Source organism: Vulpes vulpes, chromosome 15, assembly GCF_048418805.1.
Source record: "Vulpes vulpes isolate BD-2025 chromosome 15, VulVul3, whole genome shotgun sequence".
In the NCBI taxonomy this organism is placed as follows: Eukaryota; Metazoa; Chordata; class Mammalia; order Carnivora; family Canidae; genus Vulpes; species Vulpes vulpes.
Window position 1 is genome coordinate 44891922 of NC_132794.1, and position 24148 is coordinate 44916069.

General features: G+C 36.4%; 1 protein-coding gene across 1 annotated transcript in view; it reads right to left on the reverse strand.

Annotated features, from left to right (window-relative positions):
* Positions 1 to 4278: 4278 nt before the first annotated feature.
* Positions 4279 to 24148, reverse strand: part of LOC112919806 (short transmembrane mitochondrial protein 1-like) — a 295192-nt gene continuing 275322 nt past the window's right edge. The window contains exon 3 of the mRNA XM_072738224.1: positions 4279 to 5298. Coding sequence (XP_072594325.1) covers positions 5128 to 5298 — 171 coding nt within the window. The 3' untranslated portion in view covers positions 4279 to 5127. The remainder of the gene's footprint in view (positions 5299 to 24148) is intronic.

Sequence of the window (24148 nt, forward strand, 5' to 3'; positions counted from 1 at the left end):
ATCCTGGAATAGGAAGTGCGTACAGTATAGTATACAGAGCAGTGGGCAAGAGCATATTCGCTGATTATTATTCATCCTTAAACATCATTGGCTGGACTGGTAGAGTCCACTTTAGGTGCCCAGGAAACATTCAGATAAGTCAGTTTGGGGGCAGTTAGTTCTCAACCAAGTTAAGATATAAGAAAGAATATTATGTTTCTGTTAATATAAATAAAGCTACGAGAAACATTTATATGAATAACAGTTTCTCCTCTCTTGCTTTTGATATGTTTCCTCAGGACAAGTTTCCACAAACATACCACATGTCTACTACAAGGAGCTCTCCCAATCCTCATATCCTTTCACTTCAAGCCAGCAAAATCTATCTACTTCAGTGCTTCCTTAGAAACCTTGACATTTGTTTTGCTTTCAGTTTTGTTCCAATATCCCAGTATGCTATATTCTTTACTGAGGACCACATTCTTTATGACAGTCCTCAGTAATTTACAGCAATCACTTTCATAATTTTATGACACATTCTCAAGACAAAAATCTCAGTGGTTCAGCCAGTACTTTGAGAATAGTTTCTAAGGCACTGTGATAATCTTGTTCCCAAAACCTCATTAACCTAAGCCAACTCTGTCCAAGAGCAGCAAGAGTGAAACATAATGAAACACTTGATTCGCTGGACTAAATCCACAGCAGTACTATGCTATTAACATATAAAAATATAAATTACTAAGAATCGAGCTTAGATGTAGGATTTGCAAGTTTGCATATTTCTGCTGACAGTATAAATGTAGAAGCCATAAAATAGTATCTTTGCCTTTCACAAATTTTGGTAACTCCAACAAACATATCTCTATGTCTTCCCTAGTTACTGTAAATGCAGCCTCTCATAGTATAAAGGGGTAACCAGTAAGTATAGGAAGCCATTTCTATTTTCATTGGCTATCCTGAAAATCTGGGACAGACATAATCCATCACTGATGTTGACTCTGATAAAAGTTTCAGTTCTAAACATGGATTCAATAAAAACCTCAAGCAAATTATGTTAAATATTTCACCTCTGGCTGTTAAACGAATCTCTTTAGAAATTATATTCCAAAAAAAAAAAGAAATTATATTCCATATTTTTCAAGTTTTTTATTCTTGGTTCATCAGAATTGTGTTTCACATTTTTTTAATGTTTGGTAAAATTTGTTTTTGCAAAGCTTTCAAATTACTCCTTTAAAAAAGACTAAGTAGGAAATCATATTTTTCCAAGAATAAGTGAAAAGATTCACTTTAGTTCAAAATTCCAAATCAAAAACATTTGAGAGATTTTACAAACTGGCACAGCATGTTCTATTTGGCCTTATAGGAACAAGATTATCCAGGGAGGGAAACAGCTCAGCTCAGATATCACCATCAGCATCTGTTGACCATAGAAGGTAATATATGAAATCATCCTGCCTCACCCCAACAAACTACTTGGGCCTTTTTGTCATCTTTTGTCTTGCCTACATGTGGGGTCATTTGAGAGCTTGCTCAGCATGTGATGGCCACCACGCCCAACACAGAGAATATAAAATTAAGACACAGGCTCTTTCAGTAAAGGTTAATAGAACATTTTCCCCATGATGCCAGCCTTCTGGTTTTGTGCCAACCAACTTCTTGTCTTACTTCTTCTATGTCATCTCCTCATGAAGGCTTGTGTAACTTCTTTTCTCTTCCCAGGAGAAATAGCATCTTCTGCTTAACTCCTCCATGACTCTATCCATACTTAGACTAACTTATTCTGCTGAATTTTAATCTACCTACTTACATTCATAAAAATCCCATAGGGCAGAGATTGTGTCTTATTTATTAGAGATAAGAAACACTCAATAGATGGAGATTGGTGACAGGGAGAGAGAACACCCCCTACAGCATAGCAGTGGGAAAGTCAGACTATAGTGTCAGACTGCTTAGGCTCAAATCCAATCTATGCAACTTACATTGATTTAGACCTGAATGAGATACTTAATTTCTTTTTTTTTTTTTTTGAGATACTTAATTTCTATGCCTCATTCTCTTATCCATAAAATGGGATAACTAGAGGGCCCATAATGGTAGAGATTAGGGTGGTCAACCAGGGAGACTGATTAAACCAGCTTTTAAACCAGCCCTGCTGGGCCTCCCGGTCCCTTTGTCTTTTATTTAGCCTATCCCTGAGTTTGGCCATGGAGTCTCTGATGACTCCAGAGTGGTCTGCATAGAAACAGCATTCCTCTCCCAGGGCCGCACACAGTCCTCCCTCTTTCAGGAGTAGTAAATCCAAGCCTCTCCTGTTTTGAAGTCCTACTTCTGAAAGTGAGGTGAGGGACTGTTCTAACTTAGAAACGGACTGCTCTAGTGCCCGTAGATCCTCATCTACAGCTGCCTGGAGTTCTATATAATGTTGTGAGCCCTAGATCAGAGCAGCTGCGCCAGTACCCACCCCAGTAGCGACCCCTAGTCCCAACATAACGAAAATGGGTATATGGTAAAACTGACCTCATAGCCATGTCAATGAAACCAAGCAAGAAGCTTGGTTAAACTATTTTTTCCTATCTCCTGAAATTAATCCTTAACAAAGGTTTCTGCACATGGGAAAACAAGTATGGTTTTTCTCAAATATTCTGTGAACTATAGATATACATTTCACAGCATATTAGTAACTCTATTACTTCTAACAAAGAACCAAATTGTACTGAAATATTATTTTTTTAAGATTTTATTTATTTATTCATGAGAGACACAGAAAGAGAGGCAGAGACATAGGTGGAAGGAGAAGCAGGCTCCATGCAGGAAGCCTGATGTGGGACTCGATCCCAGGACTCCAGGATCACAATCTAAGCCAAAGGTAGATGTTCAACCACTGAGCCACCCAGATGCCCCTGATATATTATTTTAAATGACTTTTTTGACTATAAAATACAACTTGCCATTTGTATATATATATATACATAAAAAACAGGAAAATAAGAAAACAAACATTGCCCATAATTTTTTAACCAGTTATTCAAAAACCGTTATTAAAAGTGTATGACTTTTATTCTGTTCATACTTTGGTTCATAATTCAATTTTATCAGACAGATTTTCATATAACATTATTTAATGAAAAATTTCCCAAGATATGAAGTGTTCTTTGAAACCAGAATTATCTTTCTATATTTATTTAAATATCCTCCCATTATTGGATATTTAGGCCATAACATCTTGACAAACATCCTTGCACATATACATTTTCCATATATTGTGTATTACATTTTGTAGCACTTTCATATCTTAAACTCACAATAATCCTGGGAAATTGGTGAAATGTTACAATCTTTAGAGGAGAAAAACCAAAGGATTAGAAGTTAAGTAATTTTCTTAGCAAGTGAAATCAAGATGCTAAGCTAAGGCTTCTGACTCAGTTTAGGTTTTTTTTCCACTATATCATATCATATTGTATATATTTTTTTTTCAATTTTTATTTATTTATGATAGTCACACAGAGAGAGAGCGAGAGAGGCAGAGACATAGGCAGAGGGAAAAGCAGGCCCCATGCACCGGGAGCCCGACGTGGGATTCGATCCCGGGTCTCCAGGATCGTGCCCTGGGCCAAAGGCAGGCGCCAAACCACTGCGCCACCCAGGGATCCCTCATATTGTATATAAAGATGAAGTCATAAACCTATAATCATTACGAAATGACCATTGGTGTGTGTGTGTGTGTGTGTGTGTGTGTGTGTGTGTGTTAATGGGAATGTGCTAATCTACTCACATCCTCTTTCATGATTCCTTCTGTGATCAATAGCAAAAATATGTTATATGCCCCTAGGGAACCAGAATCCCCACCTTGTGCTCTAATCATCACTGGGCTCTTATCCATTGAGCTAATCAGCCAATTTTTTGCATGTAGAAATTAAATATATATTTGGCAGCTTTAAAGCCCCACTTAGAAGTGGAGAAGGGAAATCTCCAATAGAACAGAATTTTTTTTTTCCTTTACAACGTGTCATTTATCCATCATGTAATGTCAAATGCACCTATAATCCCTTAAGGTGAGTATGATTCTTTGGAGGGAGAAGAGCCAAATCAAAGACATGATTCAGGGAAAGATATGCATACTAGACTGAATTCTTCAGAGGATAAAGGCCATTATTTTACATATTTTTAAACTCCCTAGTTCCTGACAGGTCCCTCAGAATACAGTTCCCCAGTTAATGAGTAGTAAATCAATTTACTGATTAAATTAGCAACTATGGAGCTGCCTGATAACAGCATAAAATAAATGGGATAATTCCAGAGTAACTGGCTTCTGGGCTTTAATTTTAAGGACTTTACAATTGGAGAAGGACAAACATTATATGGTCTCATTCATTTGGGGAATATAAAAAATAGTGAAAGGGAATAAAGGGAAAAGGAGAAAAAATGAGTGGAAGTATCAGAAAGGGAGACAGAACATGAAAGACTCCCAACTCTGGGACACGAACTAGGGGTGGTGGAAGGGGAGGTGGGCGGGGGTGGGGGTGACTGGGTGACGGGCACTGAGGGGGACACCCGACGGGATGAGCACTGGGTGTTATTCTATATGTTGGCAAATTGAATACCAATCAAAAATAAATTTAAATCAAAAAAAAAATTTAAGGACTTTAAAACAATCTAATTTCTGGGTGTTATACTGTATGTTGGCAAACTGAATTCAAATACAATTTTAAAAAGTTAACTCCCCCCCCCCCAAAACAACATAATTTAGTACCAAATGTTTAAACAGCCATTATAATTGCTAAACTGTGAAATTAGCATTATTTATGTCTGATCGGCTATACAAAACTCATCAATTTTTCTTTAGAAAAGAGTAGAAATTCCAAAGAATAAAGAAGAGACTACTAATTAAAGGTCACGTTTACTAATCTAGCACCATAATTCCAGTCAGGCCTTCTCAAGTGGCTGGGAGGAAGAAGGGATGAGGTGAGGAAGATGGAAAGGGTGGTTCTTAACTTCTGGCCCCATCTGTGCTCTCAGGCAAGGCAGGATCTAGCAAAGAGGAAAATGGTTGAGGCTGGAATTTAAAACAAAAGCTTCTGGTTCAGATGATAAGGAGGCCCTCAAGAACAGCAGAATCAATGTATCCAAAAGGCAGTGCTGGAATTCGCCTCATGAACTAGGGGGTTTCTTCTTGGCATCCAAGTCCTTTTTAATTTCTTCTAGTTTTTTAGCCACGTTTGGTATGTCATAGTTCTGAGCCAGATACATTCCAACCACGTTGCCAAAAGTAAATTCAAGCAGGAACTGGAGCATGGTGTCGGCGCGGAGGGCGGCGCAGCTCTAGAACAGAAATTTGACAGACATATCAGGCACTCTGCCTAGAAAAAGATATGACCAGAGGTAGGGATCTATACTAATTTCTGGTCTGTGGCCAATAGTTTCCCTGGGTGATCAAGAACTGGAAGGAACAAGATTAGAGCACTGATGATGTAAACATCATAAGGCCAGGATTTTGCTCACTGCTCTATCCCATATGTTAAGAATAGCTTAACACATCACCTACTCTTAAGAAAATATTTGTTGAATGAAGGCATCTAGGAGAGATATGAGAATGTACTCTCAGAATTGGTCCAGAATTTCAGAATATTTGTGTCCCTTATGAATTGTCATCCAAAGACATCCACTGCAAAGCAGCAGATACCCTTTAGTGAGAATTTACGTCCCTCAATCAGGTTTACCCCATAGCTACTCAAGGGTTTGCTCAAAGCACCCATGAACAAACTGGCCATGGCGGCAGGGCACGCTATCAGGTAGACATCTAGCCATAAGAATTTACCCTCCTCAGAGCTTTTCTGTAAACAAATGATTACCTTGTCTTCCAACAGCGGAAATCAATGCTTAGCCTCCAATATGGCACCAGTTCCTACTAACTGATAACACTGGACACATCTCCTACAGAGGGGAGGGAAATTACTTTTCATTGAAAGAGAACAGAATTTGTCTTTTCTACCTAACCTACATCTCCAAGCCCAGAATCCATGGCCTCACTTTATACCATATTCATCATCACAATATTCTTTCATTGTAATAAAAAAGGTCATTACACAGAAAAAGAAAGTAATGCAATAGGTTGGCACTGTGGGATTCACTGGTCTTTACATGTACCTCATCATCTGGAAGGAGCTGGACTTACAGAATTGTGGAATTGGTCTGGTAAATACCTAATTGTGGTACCAGATAGAAAAAGGCAACTTAGAAGCTTGGTGCTGACCTATATGATGCATTTAAGATTTGGAATATACTTTAAATCTGTGACTATATATGATGCCATTTTTCCCCCTATAACCAGAATGCATGACCTTGGTAACCAAGGGGTAAAGGAAGGTTTGTAATTCCTCTCGTGATTGTATCTAATAACCCAGTGGCAAAATTTTTGTTCCTCATCACTGCAAACTTGGGTTCTGATGATTCTGAAGCGGTAGTTTCTAAGGAAAGAATGCTTCCACCAAGGAAGACATATGAAAATGAACTAGATGTTGAGACTGCCATTTTCATTTTCTCTTGTCAGTGAACAAACAGACCAAAAAGTTGATTAATATATTGAGAGGGGGGGTTATTTAACCTTAATCAATAAGGAGAAATAGAATAGACAATGTGGCAAATAAGCTTGTGTTTATATCCAAGGGATTATTTGGGGGTGCCCCTAATATTTTAATGTCCAATAGTAAAATTGGTTGGGAGCCTGAAACAATACTGGTAGGACAATCAAGGACTTGCATCCCCTCAGGGATAAAAGGTTCAGTGATTCTTCAGTCAGTAAAGAACTGTACTAGCTAAAGTGCTGAGAGAAAATTGATTACTTAAGGCATAGTGGAGGAAGAAAGTTCTAAATATCAATTATGGTCGTAAGACTAGTTGAAGTAATAGACCTTATTAGCTAACTTCTTTCTTTCTCTCTTTTATGTATATTGATGTGTATTAATCTATTTATATTTTCCCTTTCCACCCTTCTGCTTTTTTATGTCATAAGTATAAATTTATACTTTATTCCTTAGTTTATAGAATAACAAATTAGGATTGTGATTGAACAAGAATGGAAATAACGATCACTCAGAGAAGGTTAATAGACAAAACAGTCTCCTTTGAATGAGAGGTTAAGTGTTTTTTCACTTGTCCAATGGATAGTTACACTGAGTAACCAAAGGGGAGATACTGTGAATTTCCTGAACTCGGCATCCATTCCAACATCCTTCAGTACACTTCCCTCTACTGTAGAGTCTAGAAAGCTGAAACTACACTTCAAAGACTCCCCTGAAGCTAATGTTCCATTAATGACACACGCTTTTAATGAGCTTTGGAAGGTGGAAGTTAAAAAATAACAACTTTGCTGATATTTGTTTGTTGCTCCTATGAAGCAAGTTTATAAAGTCGCTGGCTATAATTACAGAAGTGTTCTGAAGTCTGGCACCTTGGAAGTACTGAACCACATTTGTGGTAGCACACATTTGTGATCACTGAACTAAGGCAGTGGCTTCCTGAATACAATTCCTATGATTTCCTTTTGTCTCTCAACACCACCAGGTAGTGGCTCTCCTGGCAATTATTTCAGCAGTCTTATTCCAGACTTCGGCGCTCAACATCAAGTCTGCTTCTCTAGTACTTCCAATAATTTTATAGTAGCTACTTTCTCATTAAAGTATGTTTTTGCTTAAACTGGCTAGAGCAGTGTTTGGTTATTGTAGCTAAATCTTAATGGAACCCAACTTAAAATCAGCAGAAGGAAACTCTTTCTTATAACAAACAATGTTTACTTTAGAAAATAACACACACACACAGTCTTTCCAATTATCTTCTTCTAAACCTGATTTCCAATCCTATTCCAGTAATTTCCAACAGTGGTGCCATCATTATTCTAATCACCAACTTAACTTCTTGGCATTGCCCTTGACTCCTTCATTCCTTCATCTAAGTCAGCCAATGTATCCTGTTGAATTTCCTTTGAAAACATCTATTACCATCAGTACTCTAGCTCAAATCCTCTTCACATATTATTCCTACTATCACCTTCTAACTGGTTGCGTTGTCTCAGTATTCCCAAACCAATAAAACAAAGCCAAAGGCAGACAGAAAACTCTGTCTGCCTTTTCCAGAAAAAGCTGGAAAATACAGCTCTCACATTTTCCTTCAATCTCTTTTCAAATCAAATCACATCAAATCAATTAATCAATCAATCAGTGGATTTTTTAAGACCTAGCCAACAAAATGTTGAAAGATAGCAAGGCAATAGAGGAGTGGTAAATGACACATAAGACATAAGAAAGCTGAATTCTTAGCCAGAAACAGGAAAGCCAAAAAGCAATATCCTTAGTACTACAGAACTCTCAAGTATTCAGACTTCCTCCCCCTAAAAGTCTGTTCAACATGGAGTAAAAAATTGGAGAATTGGTTAAAAATTTGGCTAAGAAAAAAATCAAACATCTACATCTCCCCCATCACAGTGGATTTATATCACTGCTCTCGACTCCTGGAAGAGGACTAAGGGTTTATTTCTTGGAGAGAATAGCTGATTATCCCCAACCAGGAATTTCAGGTGCTGAAATTGGGAAGATTAACTACATATCCTGGAAACTGAAGCTCCCACATTTTCCAGGTATGAGAATGTGGTCAGCCAGACTCACCACATGACCACATGTGGTCAGCATGAGATTGATGGAGGTTTCTAAAGCCCAAGAAAGACCTCAAGAAACTGAGGTCAGGTGTTATCTAACACGGCAGCCCAGCCAGATGATCCTAAGGTGAAGATCTGAAACGTAAGCCTCACCAATTAGCTCAGATTTCCCAGTAAAGTTTTGTATTTCTCCTTCTTAAATCTGAACTGACTGCTAAGACATTTAAGGAAAGCCTCTAATGGGAAAGCGGTAGACCAAGACAGAGAAAGGGGGTCAAATGTACCAGGAAAACAAGGGAAAAAAGAACCTCAGAACTACCACTAATATCTTCAGGTGGGTAAGGAAAGATGTTACCATTACAAAACAAGAGAAGGATGTTTGTTACCTAAGGGGGAAGTTTAAGAGCAAAAGCTTTTGGAAATTAAAGGCAAGCGAGCAGAAACAAATAAAAGTTATAAGGATGAAACATAAAGCCACAGGAATCTCCTAAAAAGAAGAGGAAAAGGACAAAATACATAAAATAGGCATGGAAATTAAGAAAATTAGAGGAGCATTCAAAATAATAAAAGGACACAAGAAGAGAGAAAATAGGAGTAAGTCATCAAGTATGTAATTGCAACATTTTTTTCCAGAACTGAGGTACATGGGATTCCAGGCATAAATAGTCTACTGAGTGCTCAGCACAGTATATGAAAATAGGCCCACACTAAGCATATCTTTGTGAAAATACAAAACAGCAAAGCAAAGAGAAAAGCTTAGAGAGAAGGGCACTTGGGTGGCTCAGTCAGTTAAGCGACTCCTTTGGCTTTTGTCCTGGGATCCAGTCCTGCATGGGGCTCCCTGCTCAGGGAGAGTCTACTTCTCTGTCTCTCATGCTAGCTCAAATAAATAAATAAATAAATAAATAAATTTTTAAAAATAAAAGCTTGGAGAGAAAAAAAATAGTTTCAAACAACTACACTGGAAGAATAGGAAGACAGGAAGCAGTGTCTGAAAAATCAGAACATAGCAGTATAAGCATGCTATTTAGAGGTAGGTAAATACAAAGAATCTGAAAGTGTGGATATTCTTTTTTTCAGGAAGCAGACTAGAAGAAAGAGGGCTAGAAGATTATTGTTTTTCATTAAAAGCCTTTAGGGACGCCTGGGTGGCTCAGCGGTTGAGCATCTGCCCTTTGCTCAGGGCGTGATCTCAGTTTGGGGATCCAGTCCCACATCAGGGTCCCTGCAGGGAGCCTGCTTCTCCCTCTGCCTGTGTCTCTGCCTCTCTCTGTGTGTTTCTCATGAATAAATAAATAAAATCTTTAGAAAAAAATAAAAGCCTTGTAGAATATTTGCCACTTTAAATGATGTTTATGTAGAAATTTGATGAAATTAAAAGCTAAATTAGGAGAAGGAGAGTGAGGAAGAGAGAGCGAGAGAGCCATAAGCAAAATCCTCTTGCACTTTATCCTACATAATGCTTTTGTTAAAATTTCACTTTCGGCATTTTGTTGTGCCTTAGTTTCCAGCTTTTAAGAACTCCCATTTAAAATCCTTTTGCTAACATTTAAAGTCACTGAAAATATGATTGCATAGCTTCCTTTCTTCAACCTAATCTGTTTTAGTTAAACTGGTCTTCTGACTAAACTTTAAGTACAAGAAGGTGTGCCTCTTTCATTCTTTTACTGTGACATGGATAGCCCTCTCATCTTTTTCTCTCCTACTAACATCCAATACACATTGTTAGCATTCTTCTTTGAATTCCTCTGAATTTATAATTTAATGTGATTTATTATGTTATTCTCTAAATCTCATATTCTTACTTCTGTTATGACTGATAAGTGGATGTATACTCTTCTGTATCCAAACAGGATTTGAAACCATACAAACTATAAATTCTAAAGCACTGTTCATGAATCAGAAATGAATGAATGAGTGAATATGCACATGCGTGCAAGAAGCTTATTTACCGTTTAGTAAATAGATGTCAACTTAAATGTGAATTTTTAAAAACATAATACACTTTTTAGCTTTAAAGAAAGACTATGTTACCCCCAAATTGCTTCTTTCCAGATATAGTCCTTTTAACTAAAAAGACATTCTAGACACATTCTAAAGACTCTATAAGCTTAGGAAATAAGAAATTAATATTCAGTTGAAACTTCTATAATCATCTTAGTCCACAACAATGAACCACAAAAATCTTATGAATTTTATGATCATGGGTAATTTTTGTAACACTTTCTAGATTTTCCTGGAATAAAATTTGCAATCCGTAAATAACTTCAAATGTTTTAACAAGACTCTTTCTAGCTGAGAAAGAAAAATAGAAGCATCCACTATTACAAATGAAACAAGAAGCTGGCAATACCCAGTCACTAGAAAGCTCACAGAAGTGTCCTCTGGAAGGGTCACTTGCCACAGCGAATAGCTCACTTAGGCTTGGTGATAATCAGTATCCTTTTCTCCGTTAGTCTCTTCCTTAGCCAAACCACAAATATCCAGATTCCATCACATCTGTAGTTGTAGCCAATGGTCATACTCCCCCACCCACAACACACATACAAAGAAGCAAAAATACCATCCCTTCCTATGCTCTGAAATTAAATAAAACTCTCATCTGTATTTTTCTGTCATATTTTTCTTTATTTAAATACGAGGGTAAAACTTAGGCCCTTGTATTTTAACCAACAAAAATTCCTCCAAATAAAAATCAAAGAGAGATTTTTTAACAAAGATGGCAAAGATAAACCATCAAAAGTGATAGGAGCTAGGGTCAACAGATGTGCAGGATGCACAAAAATAACTAGAACAGAATGATAAAAATGCACAGCAAGATGAGGAAGAATATATGTCTGAGCCACCCACCATTGGGCTTAGAAAGCTGTGTATAGCGCACACCTTGACTCTTGATCCCTTGTCAACCACTGTGTCACTCTGGAGTCCCTTCTGAAAGTCATGCAAATCCAAGATTCAGCCTCTTTACTAAAAATATAAATATGATTATTTGGATATAAGTCATCCCATTTACGCTGTCTACTTCTGTTTACTAAGAACTTTTCCCAGTGATGAATATTTTATCTTGTTTAATGCTTACAGCAAACCTGTAAGGTTATTCCACTTTGCAAATGAGGAAAATAAGGCTCAGAAAAGTTCAGCCATTTCTCCAAGTTTATATAGATATTAAGTGGAAGAGTCAAGAATTCTACTGGGTTCTCTTTAATACCACTCTATGTTATAAATATAGATAGAAAAATGTGGCTTAAAATGACTTTTAATACAATGTTGTACTTTGTTTTCAAAACCAGCAAACAACTTTTGGGATAGGATCAGCAGAATTTTCATATCCATTTTACTAATATCTCAAAGAGATTGTGATTCACTCAAAGGCAATTGATAACTGAAATTAAGATGATAGTTTATATTATTTAACTTACAGTTAAAATTGATACATTAAATGACACCAAAAAATGGAAAGATAGTCCATGCTCATGGATTGGGAGACAAATATAACATGCCCATATTACCCAAAGCAACCTACAGGTTTAATGCAATTCCTAGCAGAAGATGAACATTTTTAGCAGAACAAAAACAAACAATTTGAAAAATTGTATGAAACCACAAAAGACCCCAAACAGCCAAAGCAACCTAAAAAAAAAAAAAAAACAGAAAAACAAAATTAGAGGTATCACAATCCCATATTTCAAGGTTTACTACAAAGCTGTAGAAATCAAATCAGCATGGTACTGGCACAAAAATAGACATAGAGATCAATACAATAGCGAGCCCAGAAATAAACCCAAAATTATATGGTCAACTAATCTTCAACAAAGGAGGCAAGAATATGCAATGGAGAAAAGATAGTTTCTTCAACAAATGGTATTGGGAAAACTGGACAGCTATACTCAAAGGCATGAAGCTGGACCACTTTCTTAGACCATATACAAAAATAAACTCAACATGAATTAAGGACCTAAATGTGAGACCCGAAACCATAAAAATCCTTGAAGAGAGCAGAGGCAGTAATTTCTCTGACATCAGCAGTAGCAACATTTTTCTAGAGAGGTCTCCTGAGGCAAGGGAAACAAAAGCAAAAATAAACTATTGGGACTACATCAATATAAAAACCTTCTGCGGGCAGCCTGGGTGGCTCAGAGGTTTAGCACCTGCCTTTAGCTCAAGGCATGATCCTGGGGTCCCAGGATCGAGTCCCGCATCAGGCTCCCTGCAGGGAGCCTGCTTCTCCCTCTGCCTGTGTCTCTGCCCCTCTCTCTCTGTGTCTCATGAATAAATAAATAAAATCTTAAAAAAAAAACCTTCTGCACAGTGAACAATCAGCAAAACTAAAAGACAACCTACAAAACGGAAGCAGATATTTGCAAATGATATATCCAATAAAGAGTTAGTATCCAAAATATATAAGGAACTTGTAAAACTCAACACTCAAAAAACAAATATTCCAGTTAAGAAATGGGTGGAAAATGTAAATAGACATTTTTTCAAAAAGATATCCAGATGACTAGTAGACACATGAAAATATGCTCAATATCACTCATCATCAGGGAAATACAAAACAAAACCATGATAAGATACCTCCTCACATCTGTCAGAATGGCTAAAATTGACAACACAAGAAACAACAGGTGTTACTGAGGATGTAGAGAAAGGGGACTGAACCCTCTACACTGTTGGTGGGAACACAAACTTAATGCAACCACTCTAGAAAATAGTATGGAGGTTCTCCAACATGTTAAAAATAGGACTAGCCTACAATCCAGCAATTAAACTACTAGGTATTTACCCAAAGGATACAAAGATACAGATTCAAAGGGATACATACACCCTGATGTTTATAGCAGCATTATCAACAATAGCCAAACAAGAAGAGCCCAAATGCTCATCAAATGATGAATGGATAAAGAAGATGTAATATCTATCTACAATGGAATATTACTCAGCCACCAAAAAGAATGAAATCTTGCCATTTGCAATGATGTGGATAGAGCCCAAGTGTATTATACTAAGTGAAATAAGTCAGTCAGAGAAAGTCAAATACCAAAAGATTTCACTCATATGTGGAATTTAAGAAACAAAACAGATGAACATATGAGAAGAGGAAAAAAAAAAAGAAAGAGAGAGGGAAACAAACGGTAAGAGACTCTTGACAACCGAGTATAGAGGAAGGTGGGTGCAGGATAGGCTATATGGATGATGGGTATTAAGGAAGGCACTTTTTATGATAAGCACTGGTGTTGTGTGTAAATGATGAATAACTGAATTCTGCTCCTCAAACCAATACTGCACCATATGTTAGCTAACTAGAATGTAAATTAAAACACTTTTTAAACTCGCAATGAGACATCACCTCATACCTGTCGGATTGGCTAAAATCAAAAACATAAGAAACAGCAAGCATTGCCAAGGATGTGGAGAAAAAGAAACCCTCACATACTGTTGCAAACAGTATGCAAACTGGTATAGCCACTGTGGAAAACAGTACGGGGGTTCCTCAAAAATGAAAAATAGAATTACCGTACGATCTAGTAATTGTACTAGGTTGTACTAGGTATTGCATGCAAAAACACTGTATGTTACCTATGCTGGAATTAAAAATGAAATACTGACTTGGAGAAAGCTTAACTAACTAACTAACTAACTAAGAAAATCTCTTTTAAAAAGATCATCACATCAAAAATGCTTACCACCGGAGCCTGGAGAGGACCTAATTCAAAATTCCATTACATATGGGTAAGAAACTAAGGACCTCAAAGTAGAAGTCACACAAACCAGGACTGGTCTGAACCGAAGCTGACTTCCTAGCAGTTCAGTGCTCTCTGCCCTGCAGAGGTCACACGCATACACGCGTGCACATTCCTTCTCATTCCGGTAGTGCTGACATTCAGGGTTTGTTGACTAACAGGAAAATACTTCTATTAAGCTCAAGGTAGGAAATTGCGTGACCATTTCTCTTTTTAATTTTTCACTGTGAACAGCACCATGGAGAGAATCTGACAGAGACTGACAGTGGCGGCACCAACACGACACGGACCTGTCAAAAGTGAGATCAGAAAAGATCCCAAGGGCAGCCCGGGTGGCTCAGTGGTTTAGCCCAGGGCGCGATCCTGGAGACCCAGGATCGAGTCCCAAGTCGAGTCCCAAGTCGGGCTTCCTGCATGGAGCCTGCTCCTCCCTCTACTTGTGTCTCTGCCTCTCTCTGTGTGTCTCTCGTGAATAAATAAATAAAATGTTTTAAAAAAGGAAAAGATCCCAAGATATAAATATTTGGAATTTGCTGCTCTACATGGTGCTTCCAACATGCAACTGATGAGAGATCCACCCCTTCTCCTAGCCTTTGCCCCTCCCATCTGCCCCCAATACTGTTACCATGGTATCATTCTGAATTCCCAAAGCAAAAGACACATGTGATGTTTCACATTTTTGCTGAGCCAATTAGAAAAACAAAGAGTGGAGGTTAGAGAAGGAGGAGGAATGAAGGATGAATTTTTTGTTCATGAGAACAACAATACCATATACCTCTCGCAGCCAATATCACTATATATTCACAGTCTATGTAGGGATCATGGAATTAGCTTCTGCACTACAACCCCTGAGGTGAAACTCAGCAGTCCTAACAGCCAAACAGGTCAAAAATTAACTTAAGGTGGGAAAAACATAAAAAAAATTGCTTAAGTCAGTCCAACTGCCAAAGTAGTGTCACATCAGATCTTCCACACAGTCAGGGAAATCATAGTCTTAGACCTCTTAGAAATTTTAGATAATGACTCCGATCTCCGTGTTATCCACACAGGAAAACTGAGAATTACAGAGGTTAAATGTTTGGCTCAAAAACCGCACAGAAAGTGTCAGAACCAAAAAAATAGAACCCAGGCTTCGACATCCTAAGAAATTAACATGTCCTATTAAAGGAAACTTGGGAAACAGTTAGGGTCCCTAGTTCAGTTCTTTAATGTTAATACAGAGGAGAGAGGAATGCCATGTCTCTGCAAGGAGTCTCTCTCTACACTATGAGAACCGGACTCTCTTGAGCTAGGCAGGGAGCCCAGTGCATTAGTAGGAGAAAATGCTCCTCGTTTCCAAATGTCTTGTGGTCACAGGGGCCAGAAGGTAACACTGAGGCACCTGAACCCACAGGGAGTGGGCACAACTGCTAGCAATGGTCCATTATAATGCTTGATGTTTCTCCTTTTCTAATACTTGTATAAAGGATGTATGGCTCCCTCGATCCATCTGAGTAGTGCTTTGCTGCATCTCACAACTCCGGATATATAAAGCCTTTGTAATATTCTAAATATTTCAAAACATCCATGATAATTTAATCTGATGCATAAATTATTTAGATTTTTTCATTTTAAATGTATAGAGTTTTGTTCCATCATTTTAAGAGTCTCTAATTTTATTGTATCTATATCAGAGAACATCAAATGTATAATATTAGCACTTTGGTATTTACTACATTTAAGACTTGCATTTATGGCTTATTTATATGATCCATTTTCGTAGAGTAAATGTCCCATGTTTGTGCTTGGAGAAATGCACACTATTCCACTGCCGACTAAGCTTGTAATTTAATTTAAATTTAAATCTTCCATACCCTTAAATTTTTCTGTTTGCTTGTTATCCATCAGTTTCTGTTGAGGATTGTGCTATAATCTCCTACTGCAATTAGGGGTTTGACTACGTCTCCTAGTAGTTATTAATTTTTGCTTTATATATTTTGAGGTTATGTTATTAGAGGCATTAATGCACAAGGATGGTTTATACCTTCCTAGTAATGTGTTTGTTTGTTTGTTTTTTTAATTTTTTATTTATTTATGATAGTCACAGAGAGAGAGAGAGGGGCAGAGACATAGGCAGAGGGAGAAGCAGGCTCCATGCACCGGGAGCCCAACGTGGGATGCGATCCCAGGTCTCCAGGATCGCGCCCTGGGCCAAAGGCAGGCGCCAAACCGCTGCGCCACCCAGGGATCCCCCTAGTAATGTGTTTGATGGGAAAAGTTTTCAGTCATGAGTCTCTATACTTTTTGCCTTAATGTATAGGATGTCTGACATTGATCTTGCTACATATCAACTTTCTTTCAGTTAATAAGTATGTTACTTTTTTCATGTTTTACTTTCAATTTTTCTGTGTCATTCTGTTTTAGGTGTATTTTTCTTGATTTGATGTATTTTTATCCAATATCAGAAACTCTAACTTTTAGAAAGATGGTTTAACTTACTTACATTTTTTTTTGTTAGAGATAGAGACTTTTCTTCTTTTTACATTCTCTATCATTTTTAAAATCATACTTTTTTCCTTTCTCAGATTTTATTGAACAAATCTATTTTTTTGGCTTTCCATGTTTAAATGCTACTCATTTTATTTATATTTTATATTGATTATTTTACACTTGGAACATGCATGTTTGATTTATCAGTATTTTTCTATACTCTCCTTCCAAATAAATCTTAAAGCACTTTAATTCCAATCACTACTCCTTTTTCCATGTAATTATTGTCATTATTCAGTTCCACCTATTTTTAACATCCATGAATAACCATCAAATAATGCTATTTTTATTTTTCCACACTTTATTAATTTACTCTCCATTATTTTTTGCATTCTATTCTTTCCTTCTGAATTTTTCTTCTTTCTAAAATATGTCCCTGAGAGTAATTTTATGAGAAATGAACATTTTAGTCTTCATATTAAAAATACTTATTTTCCCTCATTCTTGATTGAATTTAATTGAGTATGGATTTCTAGTTCAAAGACTACTTTTCCATAGCACTCTTAAGGTTAGTATATTATTTTCTGTCCTCATTTTTACCTGACATGAAATCTGTTACTGCTCTTTTACTCTATTGATGCTTTGTAGGAAATCTCACTTTTCATTCTGGAATATTATATTTGCATATAAATGTATCAACATATATTTTCTCCTTTGTTTTCTGATATCTGCAATTTTACCATTCTCTTTATTTGTCTTACTTGGGATCCCATTTGCTTCTTTACTTAGAGAAATCATGCTTTTTTCAGTATTCCATTTTCTCCATTTTTCTCCTTCGAATTTCTTTTAGGATTTTCATACCTTTTGAAAAGTGTACTTAGTGTCTCTTAATCTCCCTACTTACAATCATTTAATCACTGGCTGCATTCCACTTAATTTTCTTAGATTTTATTTCCAGTTTATTACTTCTCTCTTTAGTTGTATCTAAATATTTCTTGAAACCATCTTGAGTTTTTAATCATATTTATATATTAAATATCAAAGCTTTATTTGATTCTCTTTCAAATCTTCCTGACCTTTTTCATAGTATCCTGTGCTTATGAAGATCTTCATTCCTTTTTAAATTATTTTAATAGTCTTTTCTAGATTGTTCTCTTACCACAAGCTTATAGAACTCTATTTTCCTATGTTTTGTTTGCTGGATCATAATTTTTTCCCCTTTACATACTGTATAATTTCACTTGTGAACTCAGCATCGGTGGACATTATTTTTCTCATATATGCCACCCTTTGAGGGACAATATATCTTCGAATTTCCCCTATTTCTAGTACATGGAGATTTCATTTTCTTTTGAGCTCAGCTCAGCATTTAAAGTATTTCATTGCTGGGTTACCTGGGTGGCTCAGTTTGTTAAGCATCCAATTCTTGATTCCAGCTCAGGTCATGATCTCAGGGTCATGACATCAAACCTAACACCAGACTCCACACCGAGTATGAAGCCTGCTTAAGATTCTATCTTTCTCTCTCCCTCTCCTTCTCCCCCTCCCAAACCCCTGGCTCTCTCTTCCTCTCTTTTTCTAAAAAATAAAAATAAATAAATCACTGCTGTATTATTTTACCCAGCATTTCTTTTTTTAAAAAAATATTTTATTTATTTATTCATGAAAGACATAGAGAGACAGAGACATAGACAGAGGAAGAAGTAGGCTCCCTGTGGGGAGCCTGATGTGGGACTCAATCCCAGGACCTCAGGATCATGACCTGAGCCAAAGGCAGATGCTCAACAACTGAGCCACCCGGGTGCCCTTATCCAGAATTTCTGAATGTTTTGAATGGAATATGGTGCTAAACATACTCAATCTACCATGTTGCTGAAAGCCAATAATTTCTGGTAAATCTACCCTTCCACTGTTGTGTCACCACCTTTTGGCTACCTATATCAGTTAAACTCCCAATTTGTTACCCTGGCTTGTAAGACCTTCTAAGATATGACTTGTTTCATACAGTTTATGAGTCTACAACTAAAACTTCACCACGTATTTCAATATATAATAATGAATAATGTCAGCCTGTATCTTGAGATAAATTTATATATAAAATGAACATGACATTTATCCTGATGTTTTCATAATAGTAAATTTCAAGAACAATAATGACAATAATAATAATAAAAGGTTTTGGAATGTTTGGTACATACCTGGCGTTACATGCTTTACACAGTTTATTACAATTAATGCTCACCAAAGCTCTACATTATTAATCCACTTAAGAGTGTCTCATTGCAGCTAATTTACTAATTGCTTATGCTAAGTACTAATTACTAACTACATTTACTAATATCCTTGACCCGACAGCACTAAGACCCAATATAACCAAAATTTGTGCCATAGGTCTCAATGTCAAACTTCTTAGGAAAGTATTGAATGGTGGCCCTAATACATGTCAAGTACTACTATTCTTCTGAAGATCTTTTGCTTCCTAAACAGTGAAAAATAAAGAGAAAACTATAAAGAGACATTTAAAGCAGAGTGAATACAGTACATTCTGATATAATGTTCTCAGTGTCTCTACTATCCTTTTCTTTTCTCTACCTCAGTCACTCTCTTTCACAACAGTGAGAAATGGTACATCATGTGAAGCCAAACACACCAATTAACTTCTCAGCATACTCCTAGAATCAAAGACTTTGTCTACTCTGAGTATTTCGATTTCTGAAATATTATTTTTTCTTTCCATAACTCTTATTTTGTTCAGTTTCAATGACTTGAACAGAAACAATGTCAGAAATGGTATGTAATGCATATAAGTATAGCCAATCAGGGCCTGAGAAGAAATATTGGCTCTTAGACATTATAATTTAGGAGCACTCGGGTGGCTCAGTGGTTGAGCATCTGCCTTTGGCTCAGGTCATGATCCCAAGGTCCCTGGATTGAGTCCCACATCAGGCTCCCTACAGGGAGCCTGTTTCTCCCTCTGCCTATGACTCTGCCTCTCTCTGTGTGTCTCTCATGAATAAATAAATAAAATCTTAAAAAAAAGACATTATAATTTAGACTTTACCTTAGAGATTACCTAATCTAACACCTGCATTTTACATATATGCTTAATGTAAGCTTATATATGCTTAGATATATATTATGTTTGGATTTACATATATTATATATATAAATTATAAAACATATATAAATTTACATGTGTTTACGTATACCCAGGTGATTCAGTTTCCCAATTTTTGGCTGAATTTATTATTTTTTCTCCTTTAAAACCTTCAACACCAGGGGTGCATGGGTGGTGGCTCAGTGGATGGGCATTTCCCTTCCGGTCAGAGCGTGATCCCGGCCCGGGGATCAAGGTCTGCATCAGACTCCCCATGGGGAGCCTGCTTCTGCCTCTACCTATGTCTATGCTTCTCTGTGTGTCTCATGAATTAATAAATAAAATCTTAAAAGAAAACAAATCTTCAAAACCACTTTTTCTTTTCCTCATTCTGGGGTGATAAGGTTGTTTCTTAATTGACTGATAAAATACAGGGAATGAGAAGAAAATTTTCACATGTTCCCACCATCAAATTCAACCTGCCTATATACTTCACTTAGCCTCCTGTTTTAGTGGGTTTTCAGTCTTTGTGTTCTATCTAATGCCAACTCTCCCACCCACACACCATCACACCCACACACCCACAGTGTATTAGGTCCCATCCCCTTTCACCTACCCTGGGACCTTTTTCCTGCAGGTGTTTTCTCTCCTGAATTATCATTTTTTTTCCTCTCCTATATTATGCTCCACACACTAGCTATAGTAATCTTTTAAGAATACATAGATTATTTCACCCTCCATGGTTTGTCATATCTAGAATAAAATCCAAAAACCATATCCCCTCTATCTCAATTTCCTATCAATTTTTCCTTTGGTTGTCTTGTTCCTTGGGGCTTTGCTCTTCTTCCCTATTTCTTCAGAATTAATATTTCACTTTCTCTTTCCATTCAGGTAATTTTGAAAATATCATTTCTCAGAATGAGCTTCCTTGATCCTATTCTATAACGAGTTCTCTGACCATGAACCTTTATACCCTACTTTATAATTTTAATAGCATATCATTTGTTGACATCATTTTGTTTACCTATTTAGTTATTTGTCTATTTATTATCTTGCATCAATGCTAAAAGGTAAGCCATTTGAGGATAAGAGACTTTACCTTTTTTTCACTGTTATATCCACAACCTAGCACAGTATAGGCACACAGTAGGCACTTGATGAATATTTGCTGTCAGAATAAACCACAAGCATAAACGTATACATACAGTGCTTCATTATTATCATTTGAGACAGACTCTATAACACATATATAAATGAAACAATCCAAATGGTATAAACACACGAGATATGTTTTTTTTTCCATTAAAAGTTTATGTATATAACTTTTTACATAAAAAAATAAGATCACAAAACTCTATCTTATTAAATTATTTTAAAAATCTTTCCCACTATGCCTATAATTAGGTATATGGTGTCCATTTTAATAAAATGGTTGATAATGAGAAATAAAAATATGTAAAATTATTCATTTTGTTCATATCTACTAATGATCCCTATAGCTATTATATGCATATTGTTTACTAAAGAGATATACAACTAATCAAAAATGGAAAGAGAATATGATTCCTCTTCAGTGTACCACTGAATACTTTTGTGAAGTGCTCAACTAGATGCTCCCTGAGGTTTCTTGTAGCTATAAAATCCTATAAGACTAGGAATTATTAATTTTTATGGCACCCTCAAATTATGTCATGTAGTTACTACCAAACAAAAGAAGAAATCATAAAATAGTGACCTGTTGATTCTTTATCTCTTTGAAATGCTCAAAATGTTATAAAAAGTCTGACATCAATTTTAGAATTAAAGGTTAAAAAAGAGTGCAGGGTTTACTCCAACAGCCAATCAGCAATGACATTAAAATCAGTTGATAAAGGGGGTGGATAATTTGTAGTTCTGTTATTATTTCAGAAAGTTAAGTAAAGCTACATGAGATAATCATGTTTTAAGCTTTATATTATCTCTTTTCTTACTTTCTCCCTATCCCTGTGGTCAATGAGTATATAACAAGTAAGTAAATCCTACTATTTTTAAAAAAAATAATTGATTGATTAATTGATTGATTTTGAGGGGTGAGGGGAAAGCAAGTCAGGGGGAGGGAGTGGGAGAGGGAGAGAATCTCAAGCAGACACCCCACTGACCATGGAGCCCCATATGGGGCTCAATTTCAAGACCCTGAGATCATGACCTGAGCTGAAATCAAGAGTCCGGCACTTAACCAACTGAGCCACTCAAGCACTCCAAACCCTACTATTTTTAATATAAAGTTCTTCATTTTGAATAAGCCAAACAGCTGAAGACTTAATTGATTTTTATTATAATGCAAACATTTTCATTCCATAAAAAAATCAAAATATTAAATGATAATGGCATATGTCAATAATTATCATACCAATCACTTCACTGTATTATATTCATATATCTAGCAATGAATAATGGATTCATCATGTTTTCATTTTTTATTTAACATCACTCTAATACTTGGCAGGGTTGGGAAGGATCTACTTTGATTTTCCAGCCTGGTACATGTCAATTTCAAAGATAGTCTTTTCTGGGACAAATGACAATTTTAATTTTAACAGAATTTGCCATTTTTTACCCAGAACAACCAAACTGAAAAAACACACTGAAAAACATAACACATGTTATGAGCAGTTTAAGAGTAAACCACAAAGTTTCCACACTGGAACAAAATGATAACCTATTTTCTCTTCAGTACTTTCATGAGCAATGCAGAAGCCTGGAACCCTCCATAGTACAAAGCTGGAAATGGATTAAATGTGTCCCATATGCAAATCTTCTCTTATTAGGCATTATGGATACATCAACCAGAAATTTACTCAACTAGTTTATTAATATTTTTGACTTAGATTATTTCTATGAAAAATATAGGTTATTTAAATCCTGCTACTTTTTACCATAATTCCCCTAAATACCAAATAACACTAAAATTCTGTATTAGTCTTAAAGTAGTATACTTGATAAGTTTATGACTGATTTTATTTATAATTTATTAAATTTCATATTATTCATTAAAGCCATTCGCTGCTTTAGAGGCATTCACGGAAGTTGTTGCTGAGATGCATGAACTTCACCATTTGGGGCAAAATCTTTATCTTGATTTTTTTAAAGATTTTATTTATTTATTCATGAGACACAGAGAGAGAGAGAGAGAGAGAGAGAGAAGCAGGCTCCATGCAGGGAGCCTGATGTGGGACTCGATTCCAGGACTCCAGGATCACACCCTGGCCCTAAGGCAGGCCATCAACCACTGAGCCAACCCGGCATCCCACTTTATCTCGATGTTGAGGTAAGGAGAGGTCACTTCATTCAGCTGTTACTTTTTTACCTACTGGTTGCTTCCAATAAATCCCAGCATTTCTAAGTTCTGGCCGTGCATCTCACACTTCCTTCAACACCACTTTTCCCAAATTGATGTATGTCTTGTATATTTAGATCTTTGTGGAAACATATATTACACCATCATGGTCTGATGATAAAGCTACAAACGTTTGTAGCCTTTATAGTTCCTTTTGATAAGAGGAAATTATCCAGGGACCTGAGGCAGGCTCTACTCCTCCATAAAGGATACGAACACACTTGTTTGTCAGAAAAAGCAGCACTCTGACCTTAATGTTGACCTGATGCTCAATCACATCAAGTCTGACCAGGGAGTACCAGAATCATACATTCACATACTTTTCCAACCAAAGGCTCAAATACCACTTAATGCAATTTCCCCATACATACCCTCAGGTAGAAGAAGGAAGGGTTAAAAGTATAAAACAAAGTGACTCACCAAAAGTTAGAAGTTTCTTTGAAGACCGGTGTTTCATTTCTAAAATTAATATGAATTTACACTCTAACCGTAATACATGTATTATTTTTAACAGTTAAATAATATTTTTAATTATCATCAATAAAATTTTGCTAATTTTATTAATGGTTAATTGGTAAAATGATGTTGTACCGGATACATTAGTTTAGGATAACCAGACTAGAATGAGGCCAGCTAAAATCCTTCACATTGGGTTGAGCATCTAGGCACTGCTTCTTCTCTGACCTCATATCACATTATTTTGAGATTCCCAGACTCACATAAATACTTAGATACAAATGGCAATGGTTTTCATAATGCTTTTTAGCTATATCAAGGAAAAGGACTGCATTGGTATGCCCAGAATCCTGCCAAAGAAATGGTCGTGTTTGATACTCATT